We start from the raw sequence: 20,462 nt of genomic DNA, 5'->3' as shown, positions 1-20,462 counted from the left end.
ATAACTGAACAGTGAGTTTCTCTTATAGAATACCGTTCTAAATATTGCAATTCTCACCCAGTCATATTATTAGCATCGTTAAAAATTTCACTATCATTTCTGAAGTTACAGTAAATAAAAAGTGCATTGATTAAATATGTGTCTGTTGATAGTTTAGGTGTTCAGAATTATCCCAGAAAAGGAAAGAAGAAAGCAGCGAGAGAGGAACAGACTAAAGTGTGTATAGTTTGTAAGAAGAACAAGTCAGAGGCATTATATTGTATTGTACAGAGACCACAAAAAGGTGGGATATATCAGGGATCTACAGTCAAAATAATAACAGATATTATCTCTATTTTGTGCATTTTTCCTTTGATCTTTTTTTTTTTAGATAATTTTTCATATCATGCTACTCACTTGAGATGGAAAATTATCGCTAGAAACTAAGGAGGCATGTGACGTTGCTCATGAAATTGACAACATCATAATAGGTAAAATAGCGATATCGTACCGGCTCAAGCGAGAAAATCAATCTTGTTGAGATGATCAACGATAATCTATAAGTATTGTTTCATGTGCATGTTCAATAATATGATATACCATTTACCTTTAATTCAGAAATTATTGCAAAGTTTTGATTATTGCAAAAAATGTGACAAGGTTATAATTGCAATAATTCAAACTCTTATTTGGAAATTTCTAATATGAAATAAACAGGATTTTACTCAATATTGCAAAAATTAAAATCACATTTAAGTCCAAAATGATGAAATCGCATTAATAAATGATCACAATAATTTCTGAATTTACAGTAATGTGTTTTAGTAATAAAAAAAAGGATTCATAGTGTGAGTGCTTTGCCTTCTCTACACAAGAAAGAAAGACACAACAAAAAGGAGTACCGACAATATTTGCTGTCAGTAAAGACTTGCATTTAATTTTAGTAAAGAAGGATATTTTGCAACAGAGTTATTATTTATCTTACTAATCCCTGATTGATAGATTCAATAAGATAAAGTGGTGAAATTTATGTTTTGTAGGATTGTTAGCAGGTTTGTGGGAATTCCCATCTCTTAAAATAGATGGAGACTGTTCTGAAGAGGTATCCCCTCAACAGTTACTGATAGACAGTTGTGGATTACATGTGGATACCCTTACATCCACTTGTCATGTTGGAGAGGTAAGGGCTGGATTTATTATTAAATACAATAATAGGATTTCAATTGCTGGAAATTTGTGGCATTTGGGTCTATGCATGCCACCATATTTTTTTTTGAAAGGAAAGGGGGAGGGGGGGTATTGTAATGAAAATTTAGCAACACTTGATTTCCAATATCTAAAGTAATATTTATGTTATTTCTTGAAAAAAATTACAACCAAAGTGAAGCAGTGTTTTTTTTTAAAGATTACTACAGAACTGACATAAGTAATAATTTGCCACCAAAATTCTAAGATAAATTTTTTGTTGTTAATTACTGATATTTGGACCGAAAATCTGTCGTTTATTTCAGGGTTAACATTCAATTCACCTTGGAATTGTTTAGCACTGTACCTGTTTAAAATGGATGCTAGACCTTATACTATGCAATCAGGATGCTCTTGAGTTAAAGATATTGAAGTCTCTTATGTTTGTTGGCCACAGAGTCTTTGACTTTTTTGATAAAATCACTTTTTTTCTTCTCTGTTATCAATCTTCTGTATCCACAACTTAATAGACAGTGCTGGATACTGCATTAAAGATTACTGTAAATTAAGAAAGAAATTATTAGGATTTTGTAATTTTAGACCAAAATGCGATTTTATTTTTTGCAATATTGAGAAATATCCTATTTTATTCATATAAAAAATTTCAAAATGCGATTTTAAATTATTGGGATTATAACCATGTCGCATTTTTAGCAATAATAAAAACATTGCAATAATTTCTGAATTTACAGTATTGTATTTAATATAATTCCAGGTGGTTCACTTGTTTTCACATATCCACCAGACCTATATTATAGACAGTATAACAGTAGAGGAGGAAGAAAGGGATACAGTAGTTACTGATCCCCCTAGTACCAAACCCCTACGATGGGTGACAGAGGAAGAACTACAAGAGTCAGCTGTGTCTACAGCTATGAAAAAGGTTTAACAGTGTTACATATTGAGAATTTTGATGTACGGTGACCTATAGTTGTTATTGTCTGTGTCATTTTGGTCTTTTGTGGATACAGTAGACTCCACTTAATCGGATATCGGTTAATCGAATATATCGGCTATTGTAATATTATTTCAAAACACCGAACCATTCCCTATACATTTCAGTCAAAATACATCGGATAATCGAATATCGGTTATTAGAATATATCGGCTAATTGGATAGGAATATTCATGGAAAATGTGTGAATACCATGTACAATCGAATATTTTGAAATAATTTCATATTTTTTTTGACAGGAAATGAAGCCGGAAGTTACGCCATTACGAAGTTTAAGAAAACTTCAGTACAGAAATGTTTCATTTTATTAATAAAAACGATCTTTCATAGTCAAATAAAACATATTTTTTCTTATTGTCTTGTTTATTTTATGAATTTGATATTATATTCTGCCCAAGATGTGTTTGTTATATGTGTTTATCCAAATGTGATCGTTGTCATTTACTTCACAAACAATGACACGACAAAATGATAAACTGTGCGTGATGTTCATCAATGTTTATTAAATATGAATGAAATGTACCTCTTTCTCAACAATTTATTAAAATATATATAGAAGTCCCGTGTAAAAACAAGGAATCGTGTGTCAATAGCATGTCCCAGGTGAAATAGAATTATGTAACTTGTACACACGTACGCCATTTTCCTAATTTACATAATATTCAGCCTTTTATTTTGAACCACGACAGATAAGATAGAAAAGCAAAATTAATTTTACAATTTTATAATCATAAACATAGTTGTATTACTTGAAATTGGAAATGGATTTCATAAATAAAAAACTGTAGAAAATTAGATCCGAGTACGATTACAGGTAGAAGTTTATAGTCGGCATGAATTCGTAGCTATTAATAGAATTTACCTGTGGCCTACTTCCGAGAATTCATAGCTATTTTTAGCTTTTACCTGTTTTAACACACAAATGAAACAAATCACGCAAAAACAACAAGTCACATTATTTAAATGGTACATATTTTATTCAGATAATCAACACATAATTAATAATTAATAATCAATAGACTGACAGATAAACAAAATACATTATTATCAACTGATTGATCTGTTACTCAATCAACCGAATTATCCGAACTTGTACCTGAAAAAACAATGAGATTAGTTACAAATTTCCATTAATAAAGCAGCTATAATAGCTATTGGTATCTTAGGGTTGTGTCTGTCAATTTTGAAAAAAAACTTGGAGGAATATACGTTCATCGGCTAATTGAATATATCGGACAATCGGATATTTTTAGCTGACATTTTGGGTATCCGATTGGCCGGAGTCTACTGTAGTTGTCTCATTAGCAATCATACCACATCTTCTTTTTTATAAGTTCCTATAAAATTTGACATGAGAATTTTAAAAAACATTGATGTCACAATTACAAAGTTACTAATGCTTGATGTCAGGAGGTTGTTCAAGTTTAGATTTAAGGTCATTCAGAGACAAAATAAGCTTTACATTTATTGAAATTGCCTTTTATTAATTTCTTAATAAGTTTGTATTTTATTTCCCTGTAAGTTGACTTGACCTACAGAAATAATATATTTGACCTCTGGTAGTTGTTACTATTGAAACAAATTGCACTGTTCAACTTTTTAGAAACTGATTTTACATGTACCAAACAACTGATAAATTGCATTTCATACATTAAAGATTTCAACTTTTCAACCAAAATGTCATATTCATAGAAAATTATGTATCTGCTAATATCTGTAATATTTATTTTGTTCTATTGCAGGTTTTCAAGGCATTTACAGATAAGATGGTAAGTACTTTAACAATAAGTAATGTTGCATAAAAATTGATATTTTGACAGACAGTTATTTTGGTTTCACCAGAAAGCACACAAGATTAGATTAAAAAAAGAATTAATGCTTGTAAGAGTACTTACAAATTTAAATTCCTATATCATGTATATGTGCTTCACTACTTTGCCCTTTTAAAGTTAAGACCTTACAATTATTTTGCTTTTATATACTCCAAACTTGTTTAGATAATATAGGGTTATTTCATGAATATTGGGGAATATTGTCCCGAGTAGAATTTTATATTGCACGAGCTTGCGAGTGCAATATATGTTCTACGAGGGACAATATTCCCCAATATTCATGCAATAACCCTTTTATTGTATAGCAATATAATATTTGAAAGTAAAAATTGGTTTAAACTAAGATTTTGTCGTTAATGACGTCATGAATTTTAAAGATTTATTGCATTAGTGCAATATTACAATTTATTGCAAGCTAACTTTTGGTAACGTTCTGTGGAAAATATTATATTGCTATACAATAATATACGGTATTGGTATAAAAATCAAAAATATAAAGATGTTTAAATTGTTGTTTTATTTACATGTAGAGATTGCTAAAGTCTTAACTTTTAAGGTGGCTCGTGGGTACAAAAATTTCAGCAAAAAATTGAACCTTTATTTTTTCATTACAAATTTTATTTATTACACTATTAGTTATTAGTTTATGATATGGTAAAAAAATCAACCCAAAAAATCGATTCGGTTTGGCCCCAGATGACTTTTAAAATGTTTATATCATAGAAAAAGCTCCAAATTATCTCCCTTTGGTGCAAAAATGCCATTTTTTGGCATTAAATTTGAAATATCTTTTTTAACTCATCGGTGACCTATATTTTTTATTATTGTTTTCATAACCTAAATAATTGCAAAATTTTAGCGATTTCTGTAATTAGTTTTTTTTTTTATTTCGATATTTCCTCTATTTCTCCTATTAGTTCAACAGAAAAAAAAGGACATTAACAAAAATGTATGCTTCTTCCGGAGGCAGATTGTGAGCTTGAATGAACGGTGACCCCAATTTTTTATTTCATTTTTCTTTTAAGTATATGACAAAGTTCATTTATAAAAAGATATAGCGAAATCCTATATTAGAAAAAAAATTTGATTTATACTCAGGAGCCCCCTTAAGTATATTAAAAACAAAACATCATGATTGTACAAGACTCCAAATCTGTCTGAATATAAATAGGAAGTAACCATGTATTACAAAGTAAAAAAGATATATTGCCTTTCACATTTAATGGTTTCTACAGCTAAATGTATACATCCTTCCTAGTTAGCTCATCTACTGAACATAGCTATTGCTATATGGTTCATGTTTTTTTTTCAGAATTCAAAAACTCCAGCCAAGATGAAGAAACAGAAAGTGGATAAAAAACAACCATCCATCAACAGTTTCTTCAAATCAAAATCATGATGTTGGATATCATATATTGTGTATTTTTATAAATATATTTCTGTATTTTTTTGTATATTTTTTTATATATATTTTTTATATATAAATCAATACTAAATCTATACTTGATTTATCTTTTAACAAATTAAGCCATTTGTGCTGTACAAGATTTGGTGATATATCCATCACATTAACCAACCTCTGCAGTATTGTGACAGCATTCCTACCTTGAGTGCGGATTGTCTATTTATTCAATACCTGGATTAATTCAAACAAAGACTTAACAATAATTAGACCTCCACAACAGGTCATATAGAAATAAACAATCGCTGATCAGCTCATATCTGTGTAATGTGTTTATTTGGGTTGTTTTCTTTGGGGCCTTTACTTTGTTAATCAGCACCTTAAAATTCTGGTTTGGAGTGTCATTCTATCAGATCAGCAGTTCTCATCCTAATATTCTTGAAGTATATGCCACTTAACATACAAAACCGATCTCTCCATAGGTGTATATATCATACTGTAAAAATTCCTCACAATTTCTATTGGGATGTAATGTGCGTGATTCATAGGGATTCACCTCCCTGAAACAAAAAAGCTGACCTTGGATGAATTTAGTTTTACTTAAGATTCCTTTTGGTCTAATATATAGCTGATTTATCAAAACATGCATTACTATCTGGCGTCACAGCAGCAGTTCTAGTGTAAACTTTTTGTATAAAGCTTTATATTTAAGTAGGTAGAATCATCTACATGTTTGTCAGACAGGATTCACCTGACCTTTACCTTATTTCAGTGATCAAGGTTAAAGTTACAGAGTATATCTGTTTTCCAAAAACTATAAGCAGTAAGTCAACTATATGGGATGTATGGAATGATTGTGATTGAAACATGTCAGTCTTACAGGTTTCAAATGACATTGTCATTTCAGGGCGTTTGATAGCTAACTATGCGATACAGGCTTTGCTCATTGTTGAAGGCTGTACAGTTGTTAATTTCTGTGTCATTTGGGCACGTGTGGAGAGTTGTCTCATTAGCAATCCTACCACATCTTCTTTCTTAAATTGACCTCATTTTCATGGTTTGTTGTTGAGCGTTTGTGTTTTTTGGTTTGTGATAAAAAAAAGTTGAAACACACTATATAAACTTTTCTATCAAATTTTAAAGTCATTGATTCATTTATATTGACTTGAGGTTACAAATTGAACTTCTGTTCAATGTTCACTACTTTCACGTTGTCATTAGCAAAAGTAAAAGTTGAAGTGTTCAATCAAATGGCTAGTATTGTTGATCATTCTATCCACCAAAGCAATAGATGGGAGAGTGTACTGTGCTTTAAACCACTGAACTGAAATCATTAGTAACAGTTCATGGACGACTAAGACATCCGCAAAGTAAGGGGTATGTAGAACGAGCAAACGCTGACATTAAAGAAATGCTCATATCATGGATGAATGACAATGACACACAACAGTGGTCTGCTATTTCAGAAAAAATTGATCAATCGCCTTATGCTCTTTGGTTCTGAACCAAAAATAGGTTTATCTTCATCTTCTTTGTACAAGGAACTTTTGCCAAATCTTAAAACCTATGAAGATTTGAAAAACGTGATCAAAGAGGTTTTAGAGGAGAACAGTGAAATTGAGATTGATGGCACGGATGAAAACACAGATGCTGAATCGGTAGAATCAGAAAGAGAACATAATAATTCTGTTACTGATTGTGAACCTGGATCAACTAGTACAACTATTGAATTTGTATTAGGAGATGTCGAGACCCTAATCATTCGTGCAAGAAAACGTGCATTGTCTGGCCAACAAATCCAAGCAGATGTCCTAAAAAGAAATACAAAACAGAAACTGTTTTGGAGACAATGTTATCATGCCAATACTACAGTATGACTGGACACCGACCGATCCCATATATACTTGAAACGTATTACACTTGTTCCTTAAGATATAATCTTTCTAATTTGAAAGCCATGTTAAAGTTTTGACCCTTATTGTACGGTCCACTGAACATAGAAAACATACATACATATATATATATATATATATATATATATATGTTACAGTAAATAGGTGAAATTAGGAATTACAAGTAATCACTGAACAGTTCAGTAAATACCTGTAATTCCTAGCCAATTTAGTTATTACATGTATTTACTGATTGTTTCAGGTATTACAGGTAATCACTGATTTTTTTTGTTATTTTTTCAGCTATTTACTGACTGTCAAATTTAAGACATAAATCGAGAAATCAAATACGAAAGTAAAAAAGATAGGCGAGATTATGGCTTACTTTAGGGTAAATGAATCAAATGTCATTTAATATTGCATGTGTTAACTTATAGTTTGTGAATTGTAACAAGAGAATGGCTGTGTTATAATTTTGAAAACTAGCTGATAATAATATTTAATTTATTTTGAAACATGCAAATTATTGGTGAAACCCATGACATGACAATGTTTTATACACAAATTATATGAACCAAAAATACACATTTCATCATTTAACATAGAACATGTAGAACTAATACCTATTTATATAATGAATGAAAGTTACTTGTTATGGCATGACAAACTGTTATGACATCTAGAGTTGCATAAAACGTTAGATTTGACACATTTGCAGGTCTTTCTTACACAACCTGTCTTACATGCACACTTTAGGAATCCCTGTCCATCCCCGATTGACTGTTGCCGTGCTGCTTCCCTTACACTTAACTCTACAAGGGTATTTGCATCTTGCAAAGCTAACGAATGAATTAGTGAAAAAGTAAATTGATTCCTCGAGTAAGATCCATTTAAAATTCCATCCTTTGAGCCGAGTTTGAATTGGTCATTTGTCTGATCATGTTCCAAAACTATGCACAAAAGATTTCTCGGATCTCCACGCCCCCTATCGACACTAGGAATGGGAACAGTAACGTTATCACCAACTTGTACAGGTCTCAAAATTTGATTGCTTCGGGCAACCATCTTTTCGGCTTGCTTTGACAAGTTTGAGCCACTGGCATGACGTTCCCGTTGAATGCATTCCGAACGGACACATATGTCGCAACAGATCTGTAATATTGAATCAGTCTGAAAAAATGCAGAGCATTTGTTGCATTCACGTTCATATTGTAAACATTGCACCTCATTCAGAGTTTCATCATCTACAGAGTTACTTTGAGGTACTATGATGTCAAGTAGTGCAGCTTCGAAATAGGAGCTCTGTTGGCTATCCTGTGTTTCGAAGATTGGTTGCCTATCAGACGTGTCAGATATTTCAGAGGTTGGTTGACTATCAGGTAATGAACTATTCACCACGGGTATAGCACTGATTTGATTAACTGATGTTACAAGCTGATAATCTTGAGCAACCAAATCCTCATTACTGCTTTGAGAAACTAGACCATGATGTCTGGTTGTCATCTCAAAATTCAAATCCTCTTCTTGCTGCAGAGTCTGTAGCAATTCAGTTGGTATTGGAGAAGATGCTAGGCCAACCTTTGGTGGACAACCAAACATTGCCTCGTAGGGTGAACGTTTGATTCCAGAGTGATTACGGCGATTTTTCTGAAACTGCACAAATTTAATTCCAGTTGCCCATTTTGTAGTTTTGTTGTCTCTCATCCAACTCACTAGCATGTCATGTACATCACCATTGGACCTTTCTACACTGCCTTGGGATTGAGGATGACGTGGTTTTCCATGTACTATTACCAATTCAGGCCATAACTGCTTCAGTTCGAGAATGATGTTAGCTGTAAATTCCCTGCCATTGTCACTCTGCAAAATGTGAGGAGCTCCAAATACAAGAAATACATTTGTAAGAAGTTTATATGCAACTTCAGCAGCTCTTTTTGACGACAGACTTTCAATTACACCAAATTTTGTTAAATGATCTTGATAGTTCATAATAAATTTAAAGTCTCCATCAGGCATACTCTGCATATCAATGAGATCAACTTGCCCTCGAGAGTTAAACTCTTTTGACAAAATAGGTTTCACTACGACCCCTTTTGCTGGATTTTTCCGTCGAAGCTGACATTCTTCACACATAGATTTGTATAGATTTATGGCGCTAAGTGTCACGTTTGCATATTTTTTGTTCAGTTCCTTCTGCATCTTATCTCTACCAGCATGGTTGAGTGCACTGTGGGATTTCTTAATAACATCAAATGTCTCTTCAAGTGAGACGAAGTACAGAATAGGATCTTCTTCTGTTTTTCTCTTTCTTATCAGTTTTTCCAGACCTGCAATCTGCAGCACTTCATACCTGCAAGAAATTGTAATACAAGTATAAAAGTAAGGAGATGTGGGATGAGTGCTAATGTAACACCTATGCATCAAAGTTAAAATTAAGTAGATGTAATTATTATGATAATCAACCGTTGTTGCCTTCGACAATGAGGACAAAAAAAACACAGCAGCAGTCATTTTGCGCCAATTCCTGTTTTTCAGAGATATTATTTGCGCCAAATTTTGTTTTCCAATTGTATCAATTGCGCCAATATCCGGAGATCATTTACGCCAAGTTACAAGCTACTTCATACATTTAAATGGGAAGTACCCATGCAGTAGATTATAAATTTGATTTGAACCACCGACCTTCAATAGGAAAAAATGCCAATATAAAACAATGATATAAGTTATATTAAAACCTGGCAAGAAAACATACACCCCCTTTAAATTAAATGGTCCTTCCCTAAAGGATTAAAATACATTGATATGTGTATTTAGTGTTTTAGGGGCTACACAGAAATGTCATGAAAAAAAAATAACTTACCTTGAGAGCAGATTGTAATCATCTCTTGTCCTTTTTATTGTTTCACTTTCACATAAAATGTTGAATCTGCTAATTATGATGTTAAGTTTCTCCTTTGGCATTAAAACCCTATCACATTTTTCATTGTACATTTTTAATAACTCCTCTGTAAATATTTTTTCTTTCTCATTAGCCATTTTCAACAAATATGTTTAACCTTGTCACTATATATCTGCATATATGTTTTTAGTTTAACATCAAAATATATTATAGAATGATCACTTTTAAATAGTACTCACTGACCTTCTATTCAGAATAACCTAAACTTTTGACCAGCTGACCATATTACTACATTGTTTTAACAGTTAGTAAATAGCTGTAAAAATGCATTTAAAAATTAGGAATTACTGGTAATAACTGGGCAGTTTCAGGAATTACTTGTATTTACTAAGTGCATTAGGAATTACATGTAATTCCTGAATTTTAGTAAATACATGTAATTCCTAATTTCACCTATTTACTGTAACATACAGCATAGTGCCATAAATGAGTCAACTTTTTTAATGGCGGTTGGTGATGATTTTCGTTGTCCGACTTTTAAGAACGTCATTATCGATGTTGTGTAACGTAAAATCAATAACATGTGTTCAAAGGGGAATTACTCGAACTAAACTTTGTAAATACGGATTTTTAAACCGGAATCGTAGCGAAGTTTAGCCATTGTTGATATCAACAAAAATGGCGAAGCACGGGAAAGAATTGTCAGACGACACCAAAAAGGCTATCATAAGTTTAATTGAAAGTGGTCATCGAGCAAGTAGTGTTGCGAAAAGCTTAGGAATAGCTAAATCCACAATTTCCAGGCTTTTGAAGCGTTGGCGGATGCGTGGTGATACTGAAAATGTTCCTCGAAGCGGAAGGAGAAAAACTGTCACCAAACGGGCAGAAAACACTCTGTCACGGATTGTGAAAACGTCTCGCCGTTCAACCCTTAAGGATATCACCAAGGAATTTAACACTCGCACACCTGCTAAAGTGTCTAGACGAACTGTTCAACGAAAATTGCATGAACTAGGGTACACCAGACGATCTGTACGGAAGAAAATTGGCATCAGGGTTGTTAATCAAAAGAAAAGAGTGGTTTATTGCAGGAGTAAACTTCATTGGACTGTGAACAATCAGTGGAAAAAAGTTATATTTACAGATGAGATGATGATGGTGATCAAACCTGACGGAACACTTAAAGTTTGGAGGAAGTCAAATGAAATTTGGAGACCTGAATGTCTGGGATATGTTGCACAGCGACCGTCCACCAATCTTAAAATTATGGTCTGGGGATGTATAACATATTATGGAGTTGGTACTTTAGCTATGATAAATGGTAATATGAACTCTGTCAAGTATATTGAAACACTGGACGATAATTTATGGCAAGTTGTAACCAAACATTTTGGCAATGAACCTTATCTTTTTCAAGATGATAATGCACCCTGTCATCGGTCAAGGGTTGTAGAAGAATGGAAAAGGCAAAACCAGATACCGCAAGTTACCTGGCCTGCACAATCACCAGACTTGAGCCCAATCGAAAATGTATGGCTTCTGATGAAGAATAAAATAAAAAATAGACTTTATCTGGTTCGTAACGTTGAAGACCTTAAGTCTGAATTACTGCGTGCCTGGTTAGAAGTACCATTATTTTATATTCAGGGGCTTTATTCAAGCCTACCACGTCGTTGCAGACAAGTTCTTGTTCAGAAGGGTGGCATAACAAAATATTAAAAGTATAAAACTTGTTTTGTGAGGTTAGTTTTTATTCAAAGTTCATTCAACATTTTTGTTATTTTTGGCATCCATTAAAAAAGTTGACTCATTTATGGCACTATGCTGTATATATATATTTAGACCCTTCTACAACGAAATTTGTTTTACTGGTACTTTTTCTAAAAATGAGGGTACTTTTTATATGGCCTTCCAAAACCGTTTCTATCCCTAACATCACTGAAGAGACATTTATTGTCGAAATCCGAATCTGGTGTACTAAAAAATTATTTACACCGTATGTTTGTGGCATAACATCGTGGCCACAAGTTTTTTTTTTTCTGTTTAGTATTAAATTTATATTAAAATCCATTTTGTTACATCTTGTGATCAATTTTATTTGGCAATCGCCAATGGCAGTCAGCAGGGTTAAAGAACATCAGTTGTTCGACCTGTTAGTCAAATGCGTTATGTTTAAATATACTTTTTCACTTTTTTGGTCTTTTGGAAAATGTTTGTGCTGTTTTTAGACCCTTCTACAACGAAATTTGTTTTACATGCACACGTATAAAAATTGCGGTTTTTATCCAACGCAATCATAGGTTTGAACGTAGTTTTCAATTTAGACTCGTTTATATTTTTCGTTTGGGCTTGTATCATATTTTCCCTCCGGTTTATATGATCCGTTCATCCTATATTGACTCTTAAAATTCAAGAGTCTATCTAAAAAGGAGGGTACTTTTTCTAAAAATGAGGGTACTTTTTATATGGCCTACCAAATACCGTTTCGATCCCTAACATCACTGAAGAGACATTTATCGTGGAAATCCGGATCTGGTGTACTAAAAAATATTGACACCTTATGTTTGTGGCATAACATCGTGGCCACAAGTAAAAAAATTTCTGTTTAGTATTAAATTTATATTAAGATCCATTTTGTTACATCTTGTGATCAATTTTATCTGGCAATGTTTAAATATACTTCTTCACTTTTTTGGTCTTTTGGAAAATGTTGTTTGTGCTGTTTTTAGACCCTTCTACAACGAAATTTGTTTTACATGCACACGTATAAAAATTGCGGTTTGAACGTAGTTTTCAATTTAGACTCGTTATATATATATATATATATATATATATATATATATATATATATATATATATATATCATATCTGTTTGGCAGTTAATCATCTGACCTTTACCTCGTTTCATGCTGATTCATTAGCCAATGCTGAGTTTTTGTGTTCTGTTCTGTTTTTCAAATACCACTATAAAGAAATACGTCAACTATGTTTGGTGTATGGAATGATTTGCATGTGTTCGTGTCTAGATCTGTCCTTGACCTCATTTTCATGGTTCATTGGCCAAAGAGAGATACATCTTATTTCTGTACGTTATCTTTTTAATCAATTCTTATGCATAATTAAGATTATAATATTGTTTGTGTGTTTTTCCTCTAATAACACAGAACTTCAACATCATGTCCTCTAAAACTAATGCACGGTGGCCTACATACTCAATACATGAAATGTTTATTTTATTGTTATAGATGAGATCTAAAACAAACTTCAAAACATCAGAATAGTTGAATGGAAGTATCAATATTAATCCATTTTATGATTGATAGCTGTAATGGAACAGACTGAAATAAAACAAATCTGTGTTTCAAACTTTCCTAAACGGCAACGAACCTCTGTCAAATATATAAAAAAGGAACCAAATGGTTATATATCTTATATGATACAGACGTCCTATTTCACCAGTTTGGTTCTACTTGAATTGACAATTATGATTTTCTGAAAAATCAAAACATTTTGTCAGTATTTCGTATAAGAAGTCAATCAACGTTCAATATACTTGAAGGTTCGTGCTCAATCGGTCAGTTGAATCAGTCAATGTCTAGGTTATGCGGCTCTCTAAAGCTTGTTACTGTAGAACAATGAACAGCTTTTGAAAACATTTGATCAAGACGAGATGCCGATGAGACCAGACGTGAAAATTTTTGCAGATTGAATCAACCAAAGTCATTGAAATTGTCAAATAGGTTGCATAGATATTTATTTTAATCCTTACATTACATCTTTAATTCCTTTTTTATGCCCCATTTATGTTTTTATGTTTTTTTCGGTCTGTCCGTTTGACCTTCTGTCCCGTTTCTTGTTATAGATGTTAGTAATGGTATTTTTTAATGAAGTTCAAGTCCAATCAACTTGAAATTTAGTACACATGTTTCCTATGATGTGTTCTTTGAACCCAAGTTTCACGGTCCACTGAACATAGAAAATGATAGTGCGAGTGGGGCATCCGTGTACTGTGGACACATTCATTTCTTGTTTTGATTTTATTTTAAAGCCCGTACATGCTGGGTTTTTTTTAAACATCGTTGGGGAATACGAATGTATAGTAAATACATTGAATCTTAAATTAATGTTTAGAAATGAAATGACACTGTTTGAATTTGTTATGTTCGAAGGACTTTTCTAGACTCCTTTAACTAGAGGCTTCGAATCTTAACATTTCATTCTGCCTTTTTCAACTGGTGTATTCAATTGGATATTAGTCTTTGTCTCATGCATTTCAAATGAAGCTGAATACAATACAAACATCATTTTGCCATTTTTAAGTCAAATACAAGACCATGTAGAAAAATTACCGAACTCCAAGAAAAACGAAACGGAAAGTCTTTCATAATATGGCAAAATAAAAGCCTTAAACTCATCAAAAGAATGGAAAACAACTGTCATATTCCAAACTTGGTAGAGGTATATTCTTATTTTAAAATGTTGAATTAAACCTGGTAGTATAGTTAACTAAACCTCTCACTTGTTTGGACAGTCTCATTTAATTCCATTTTATTGACAACAAGGCATGAGAAAAACAGACTAACAAATAAATAGGTAAAATTGTCAAAAATTGAGGTACAACAGTAAACGATGTATTATTTATTATTAATCACCATTAAGATAAATAACTATTTCAACAAAAAAACACTAAGAAAAACAAAATGGCATATAGACAGTCTGTAGACAAAATACATAAGCAAAAATGAAAGACCATGGTACAACCAATAATCATTGCACAATACCACAATAATCTAATGTAAGTACCGACTCACGCCAAACAAATATTATCAAAATTGAACTAAACAGTAAAGATTTAAAATATACAAATGCAAATAAAAAGAACACCTTAAAAAATAGAAACAGAACAGAATTTTATTTGTACACAATTACTTGACTGCTGTGTTAAAAGAGCACATTTGCAATCCCTGTTGAAAAAGGTGTATTGCATTTACAGCGTCTATATAATCCATGAATATTCATCCGTTTGGACAAGGATAGACTCACCAGTGGCGCATAAAGAATACAGGACAAATAAAGTTCATATTGAATTGAGGACTCCAAATTCCTTAATTTTTTTAATTGTTAAATACAGCAAACGCGTACGATACCTTTTTTTTCGAATTGATTGGAAGAAAATCTCCTTGCAATTGTTGCACATGAGTGTTTTACATATTTGCACATCTTTTCGTAAGTGGTGGTTTTCAGTGCTCTTCAACTTATCTTTTCTAATTGAATTGATTCAAACTTTATATTTCTGGTGTAACAAATTACATACCTGGTATTTTTTATGGGTTCTATCCTTCAAAATGATGTAATTTCATAAAAAAAATTATAGTATCATTAAAAATGTTCTGATATCTAGTAAATATTAACAACAAAACATATTTAGGACCTACAATAAGTAAATTATTTCATTCGAGATATTCAGTACAGCATATCATCAAACTATGTTACACTAAATAAAAGTCCTGGAATCTGTCCGATAGTTGTATCTGTATTATCCTTCGAATATCGCGATTTTTCAAAATTAAAAACAATTCCGTTTTAAGTTATTGTAGACTGTCCATTCTCACCATATTGGTACGACGGTCCTTCCATATTGAGCACTGCATGATACCTTTTATTGTTCAAAAGTATTACTGGTTCAGAAAAAAATATTCTAAGCAACCCGCTTTCAGCCTCTCTACTATCTAAGTTTTTTTATGTTACATTTATTTCTTTCGTATCATCTTTCAAAGTCGCGATAACTTTACAATTCGATCGTCCGTCTTTACATCCGTATGAGAGAAATCCGTGTAGTTTTATGTCTGTAGAAACCCAGAAGCATATTGCACCAACTCCTTTAGAACTCCAGCAAATATTTAACCCTGATATCATTCCAAATCGATTTACAGCTAAAATACTGGTATAACAGGATTCCACAATTTTTGATTTTGATAGTTCGAAGATTACTACAAATGCCGTCTCTAAACTTCTGCTGAAGTCTGTTTTCTTCAAAGAAATGTTGTATTCCTTAATTTTTGCAGACTGATTTGATACAAAAGATTTATGTCCATTTACATTTCTGTTTACCTTTTGTACTTCTAACATTATTTGGGTCTCTGACGCCTCTGCAACACATGTCTCAAGAATCTGCTGTTCGTTTTTAATTTTTCTATGTATATTTTCGAAGCTTAATTTCAAAACGTCAATATCGTCTTTTGCTTCATTGTAATGTTTTCGCTTATCTTTCAGGTTACAAATCTTGGTAACTAGATCATTTAAACTATTCTCAAGTTCCTTTTGTTTCTCATTAAACTGTGACTTCAGTTTTCCAGCTTGCCTATCGAGATTAGAAATAATATCTTTCTATGGCTATTAATTGATGACGCCATTGCCGTCCTCTATACCAGGAAGTGATAAACAGCGTATATATATATATATGTATATATATATATATATATACAACTCGTCTAAACATCAACCCAACAATGTTAGATCTGTAAATTTGCTTTCGCAAATTTTGTTCTTCCCTCGCCGGGATTCGAACCCATGCTACTGTGATATCGTGACACCAAACCGCCTGCACTGCAGCCGTCCCGCTAGACCACACGACCACCTGGGCTCTACAAAAATAAAGCTTTCAGTGGCCGTGTGTTACCTTTCCTCGTCAGTTTTAATCTAGGGCGTATTAAAGTACATGATATATAAGGCATGGAGAGATGTTATTGTTACAGATCAGCTCAATTATCTGTAGTAAAGGATCCTACAAATTAATGCAAGATACAGTCACAGAAAATAATTATATTCATAAGTACGCCTGAGTCAGTGACAACTCTACAACAGATGTATCCATCGGATCGCCATCAATGATGGTGATACATGGCTGTGTACATTATGTATATACAACTCGTCTAAACATCAACCTAACAATGTTAGATCTGTAAATTTGCTTTCGCAAATTTTGTTCTTCCCTCGCCGGGATTCGAACCCATGCTACTGTGATATCGTGACACAGTAGCATGGGTTCGAATCCCGGCGAGGGAAGAACAAAATTTGCGAAAGCAAATTTACAGATCTAACATTGTTGGGTTGATGTTTAGACGAGTTGTATATACATAATGTACACAGCCATGTATCACCATCATTGATGGCGATCCGATGGATACATCTGTTGTAGAGTTGTCACTGACTCAGGCGTACTTATGAATATAATTATTTTCTGTGACTGTATCTTGCATTAATTTGTAGGATCCTTTACTACAGATAATTGAGCTGATCTGTAACAATAACATCTCCATGCCTTATATATCATGTACTGTAGTACGCCGCTAGATTAAAACTGACGAGGAAAGGTAACACACGGCCACTGAAAGCTTTATTTTTGTAGAGCCCAGGTGGTCGTGTGGTCTAGCGGGACGGCTGCAGTGCAGGCGGTTTGGTGTCACGATATCACAGTAGCATGGGTTCGAATCCCGGCGAGGGAAGAACAAAATTTGCGAAAGCAAATTTACAGATCTAACATTGTTGGGTTGATGTTTAGACGAGTTGTATATACATAATGTACACAGCCATGTATCACCATCATTGATGGCGATCCGATGGATACATCTGTTATATATATATATATGCATATCAAGGTTCAATTTTATCGATGAGCATATAACTTAAAGTATTTATGACTTAAAATTTGATATGAAGGGGCACGCGGGTATAAATTCATTTTTTTTTTAAATATAGGATCCCGCTATTTATTTTGTTCAAATATAACTTTATCATATACTTAACAAAAAAAATAAAATAAAAAGGGAATCACCGTTCATTTTAGCTCACAATGTGCCTTCAAAAGAAGCATGCGTTTTTGTTAAGGTCCTTTTTTGTTAGTGAACTAATAGGAGAAATAAAGGTATTATCGAAATTAAGAATAAAAAAAAAATAATTACAGAAATCGCCTTAACTTTACAATTGTTTAGTTTTTATGGACTTATCATTTTTTATCTGGGAGGGGTGCTGGTCAAATACAAGGGTGATCAAGTTTTTTTATTCTGTATGTGGACAAAGGGGGTTATAAATTCAAAGTGGGGGATCAATATTTTTTGCACATGGAAATAAGTAGTTAACATACGCCAAGAGACAAAATGTCAAGAAGAATATTTCAACAGTCAAATCGAAATATATATTCTAACACCATTAATATATAGTTAAGTAAGATATGACAAGACTTGGTGATGTAGGAAGCTGCCATTTTGTGTCATTTTGTCCAATATCAAATGCATAGGTGCTTCATAATCCCAATAATTCATTCGTTATGTTCACGCATTTCGATCACTAAATTAACAAGCATTCTGTGAGTATTGCATAGCAATACATAGTCCCCTACCATTTAAAAATTCATTGTAAATTGCAATGGAATGATATTCAAATTTGATCTATAACTTGTCATAGTGTAAACAACATAGAATAACAAACAAACCTACCACTAAATTCTTCAAACGACTTTTTAAAGAAAAAGAAAAAAATCCAAAATGTCCTTTATTACCTTAGGTGTATTTGGCAACACTTTTAGGAATTTTGGATCTCAATGCTCTTCAACTTCGTACTTTATTTGGCTTTTTTTTTTTAACTTTTTTCTTTTAACTTTTTTGGATTCGAGTGTCACTGATGAGTCTTTTGTAGACGAAACGCGCGTCTGCCGTATATATAAAATTTAGTCCTGGTATCTATGATGAGTTTATTTATCTTAATACAATGTCTTTTACAATTCTTTTTAAAAATTAGTTATTTCCCTTGGAACATATATCTAGTAATTAATAAGTATTTCGTTAAAAACTCAATTCTATGGAAAGTTAAAAGATGAGTTATATCCCTTTGAACAGAAATCTAGTAATTAATAAGTATCTCAGCAAAAATTTAATTCTAGGGAAAGGGCTGAAATTGAACAAGGAGAAAAGCTAAAATCGCGAAGGTCGAATTTGACCTGTAACTTGTCATGATAAAACAATACACCAAATATCAAATCAATATCTTCAAGCATGAAGAAAAAAGTCTGGAAACCTGATTTGCCGGACTAACGGATGGACAGACGGACGGACAGAAGGACGGACACAGTGCAAACCTAAAGTCCCATTCGATTTCATTAGTAAGGGACTAATAAGTATTACTGCCAAGTTTTGTCATAATCAGCTTAAAAGTTTGAGAGATTACAGATCTACAGAGATTTGTGCAAAATTTTGTCCAAAAATACAAATCACGCTGCATCATGAAAGAAGATGGTGTAGAACAATAAATTCTCCAATAAATGATTAAATATTCATATTATCTGCATACAAACAGTTGAATATTGATACAAACGATGATTCTGAGATGATGAGAATGACTCAATGGAGGTTTCAATAAGGCCTTGAATAAAACTTAAGTTTAAGCAGCGTTCAAGAGAGGTACATAAAGGATCCCTCTAAGTAAATAATGTGTTGTTAATGTTTCAAAAAGTTTACTTTTCAATGTGCATTTTTTACAGAGTTATTTAGGATCAAGTTTTCTTTGATCGCTCAATATAGGAAAATAGAAAAAAAAATCGAAAAACGCTACTCGAAGCACTGGTTTGAGCCATATTTCAAGGCAATATACCCTCAAATATGTTTTTGACTCAATCCACTGGGAATATTTCATTTTCAATATTTTCGTAAAATAACATGATAAATACTTTGCATGTTAAATAGAGAGGGGGTAACATTTTTTTAATGTTTATACAGGGTGGGGTCAAATAAAAATAGTGAAATATTATGGGGGATAAAAGAAATTTTGTTTGTTTGATTTTAAAGTGAGCAGCCCCTCCCAGGTAAAAATTGAGAAGTCCATAAGTACAGCTTGTTTGACAAAAATAATGAAAAACATAGGTCACTGATGAGTTTAAAAAAATATTTCAATTTTGGTCCATTAAAGGTAGATAATTTTGCGCTTTTCGATGATATAAACATTTTAAAAATCATCTGGGTCCAAAACGATTTTTTTTTGTCGATAATTGTACCATAGCATAAAGTAGCATCTAATAGTTTAATAAATAAAATTTTTAATGAAATTGTTTTTTTTTTTTTTTTTTTTGCTGAAAGTATGTAACCTCGAGCCTCTTTAATTGCTTGTTTATTTCATATTTTATTTTCACAACTACAAGTTTTATCGGTCTATTATTTTTAAAAGTGAACAATATTTCAACTACAGAAAATCAATTTTGCATAAATAA

The 20,462-nt window shown here is 32.4% G+C and overlaps 1 protein-coding gene across 2 annotated transcripts in view; it reads left to right on the top strand.

Annotated features, from left to right (window-relative positions):
• Window positions 1-5,511, top strand: part of LOC143080939 (adenine DNA glycosylase-like) — a 31,063-nt gene extending 25,552 nt beyond the window's left edge. For both annotated transcript variants that reach the window (XM_076257129.1, XM_076257130.1), the window contains exons 12-16: window positions 153-283; window positions 1,020-1,159; window positions 1,940-2,107; window positions 3,922-3,948; window positions 5,324-5,511. In XM_076257129.1, the coding sequence (XP_076113244.1) occupies window positions 153-283; window positions 1,020-1,159; window positions 1,940-2,107; window positions 3,922-3,948; window positions 5,324-5,410 (553 nt within the window). In that variant the 3' untranslated portion in view covers window positions 5,411-5,511. The remainder of the gene's footprint in view (window positions 1-152; window positions 284-1,019; window positions 1,160-1,939; window positions 2,108-3,921; window positions 3,949-5,323) is intronic.
• The last annotated feature ends 14,951 nt before the right edge of the window (window positions 5,512-20,462 follow it).

Source organism: Mytilus galloprovincialis, chromosome 6, assembly GCF_965363235.1.
Source record: "Mytilus galloprovincialis chromosome 6, xbMytGall1.hap1.1, whole genome shotgun sequence".
Taxonomy (NCBI): Eukaryota; Metazoa; Mollusca; class Bivalvia; order Mytilida; family Mytilidae; genus Mytilus; species Mytilus galloprovincialis.
This window is presented reverse-complemented; position numbering and strand designations above follow the sequence as displayed.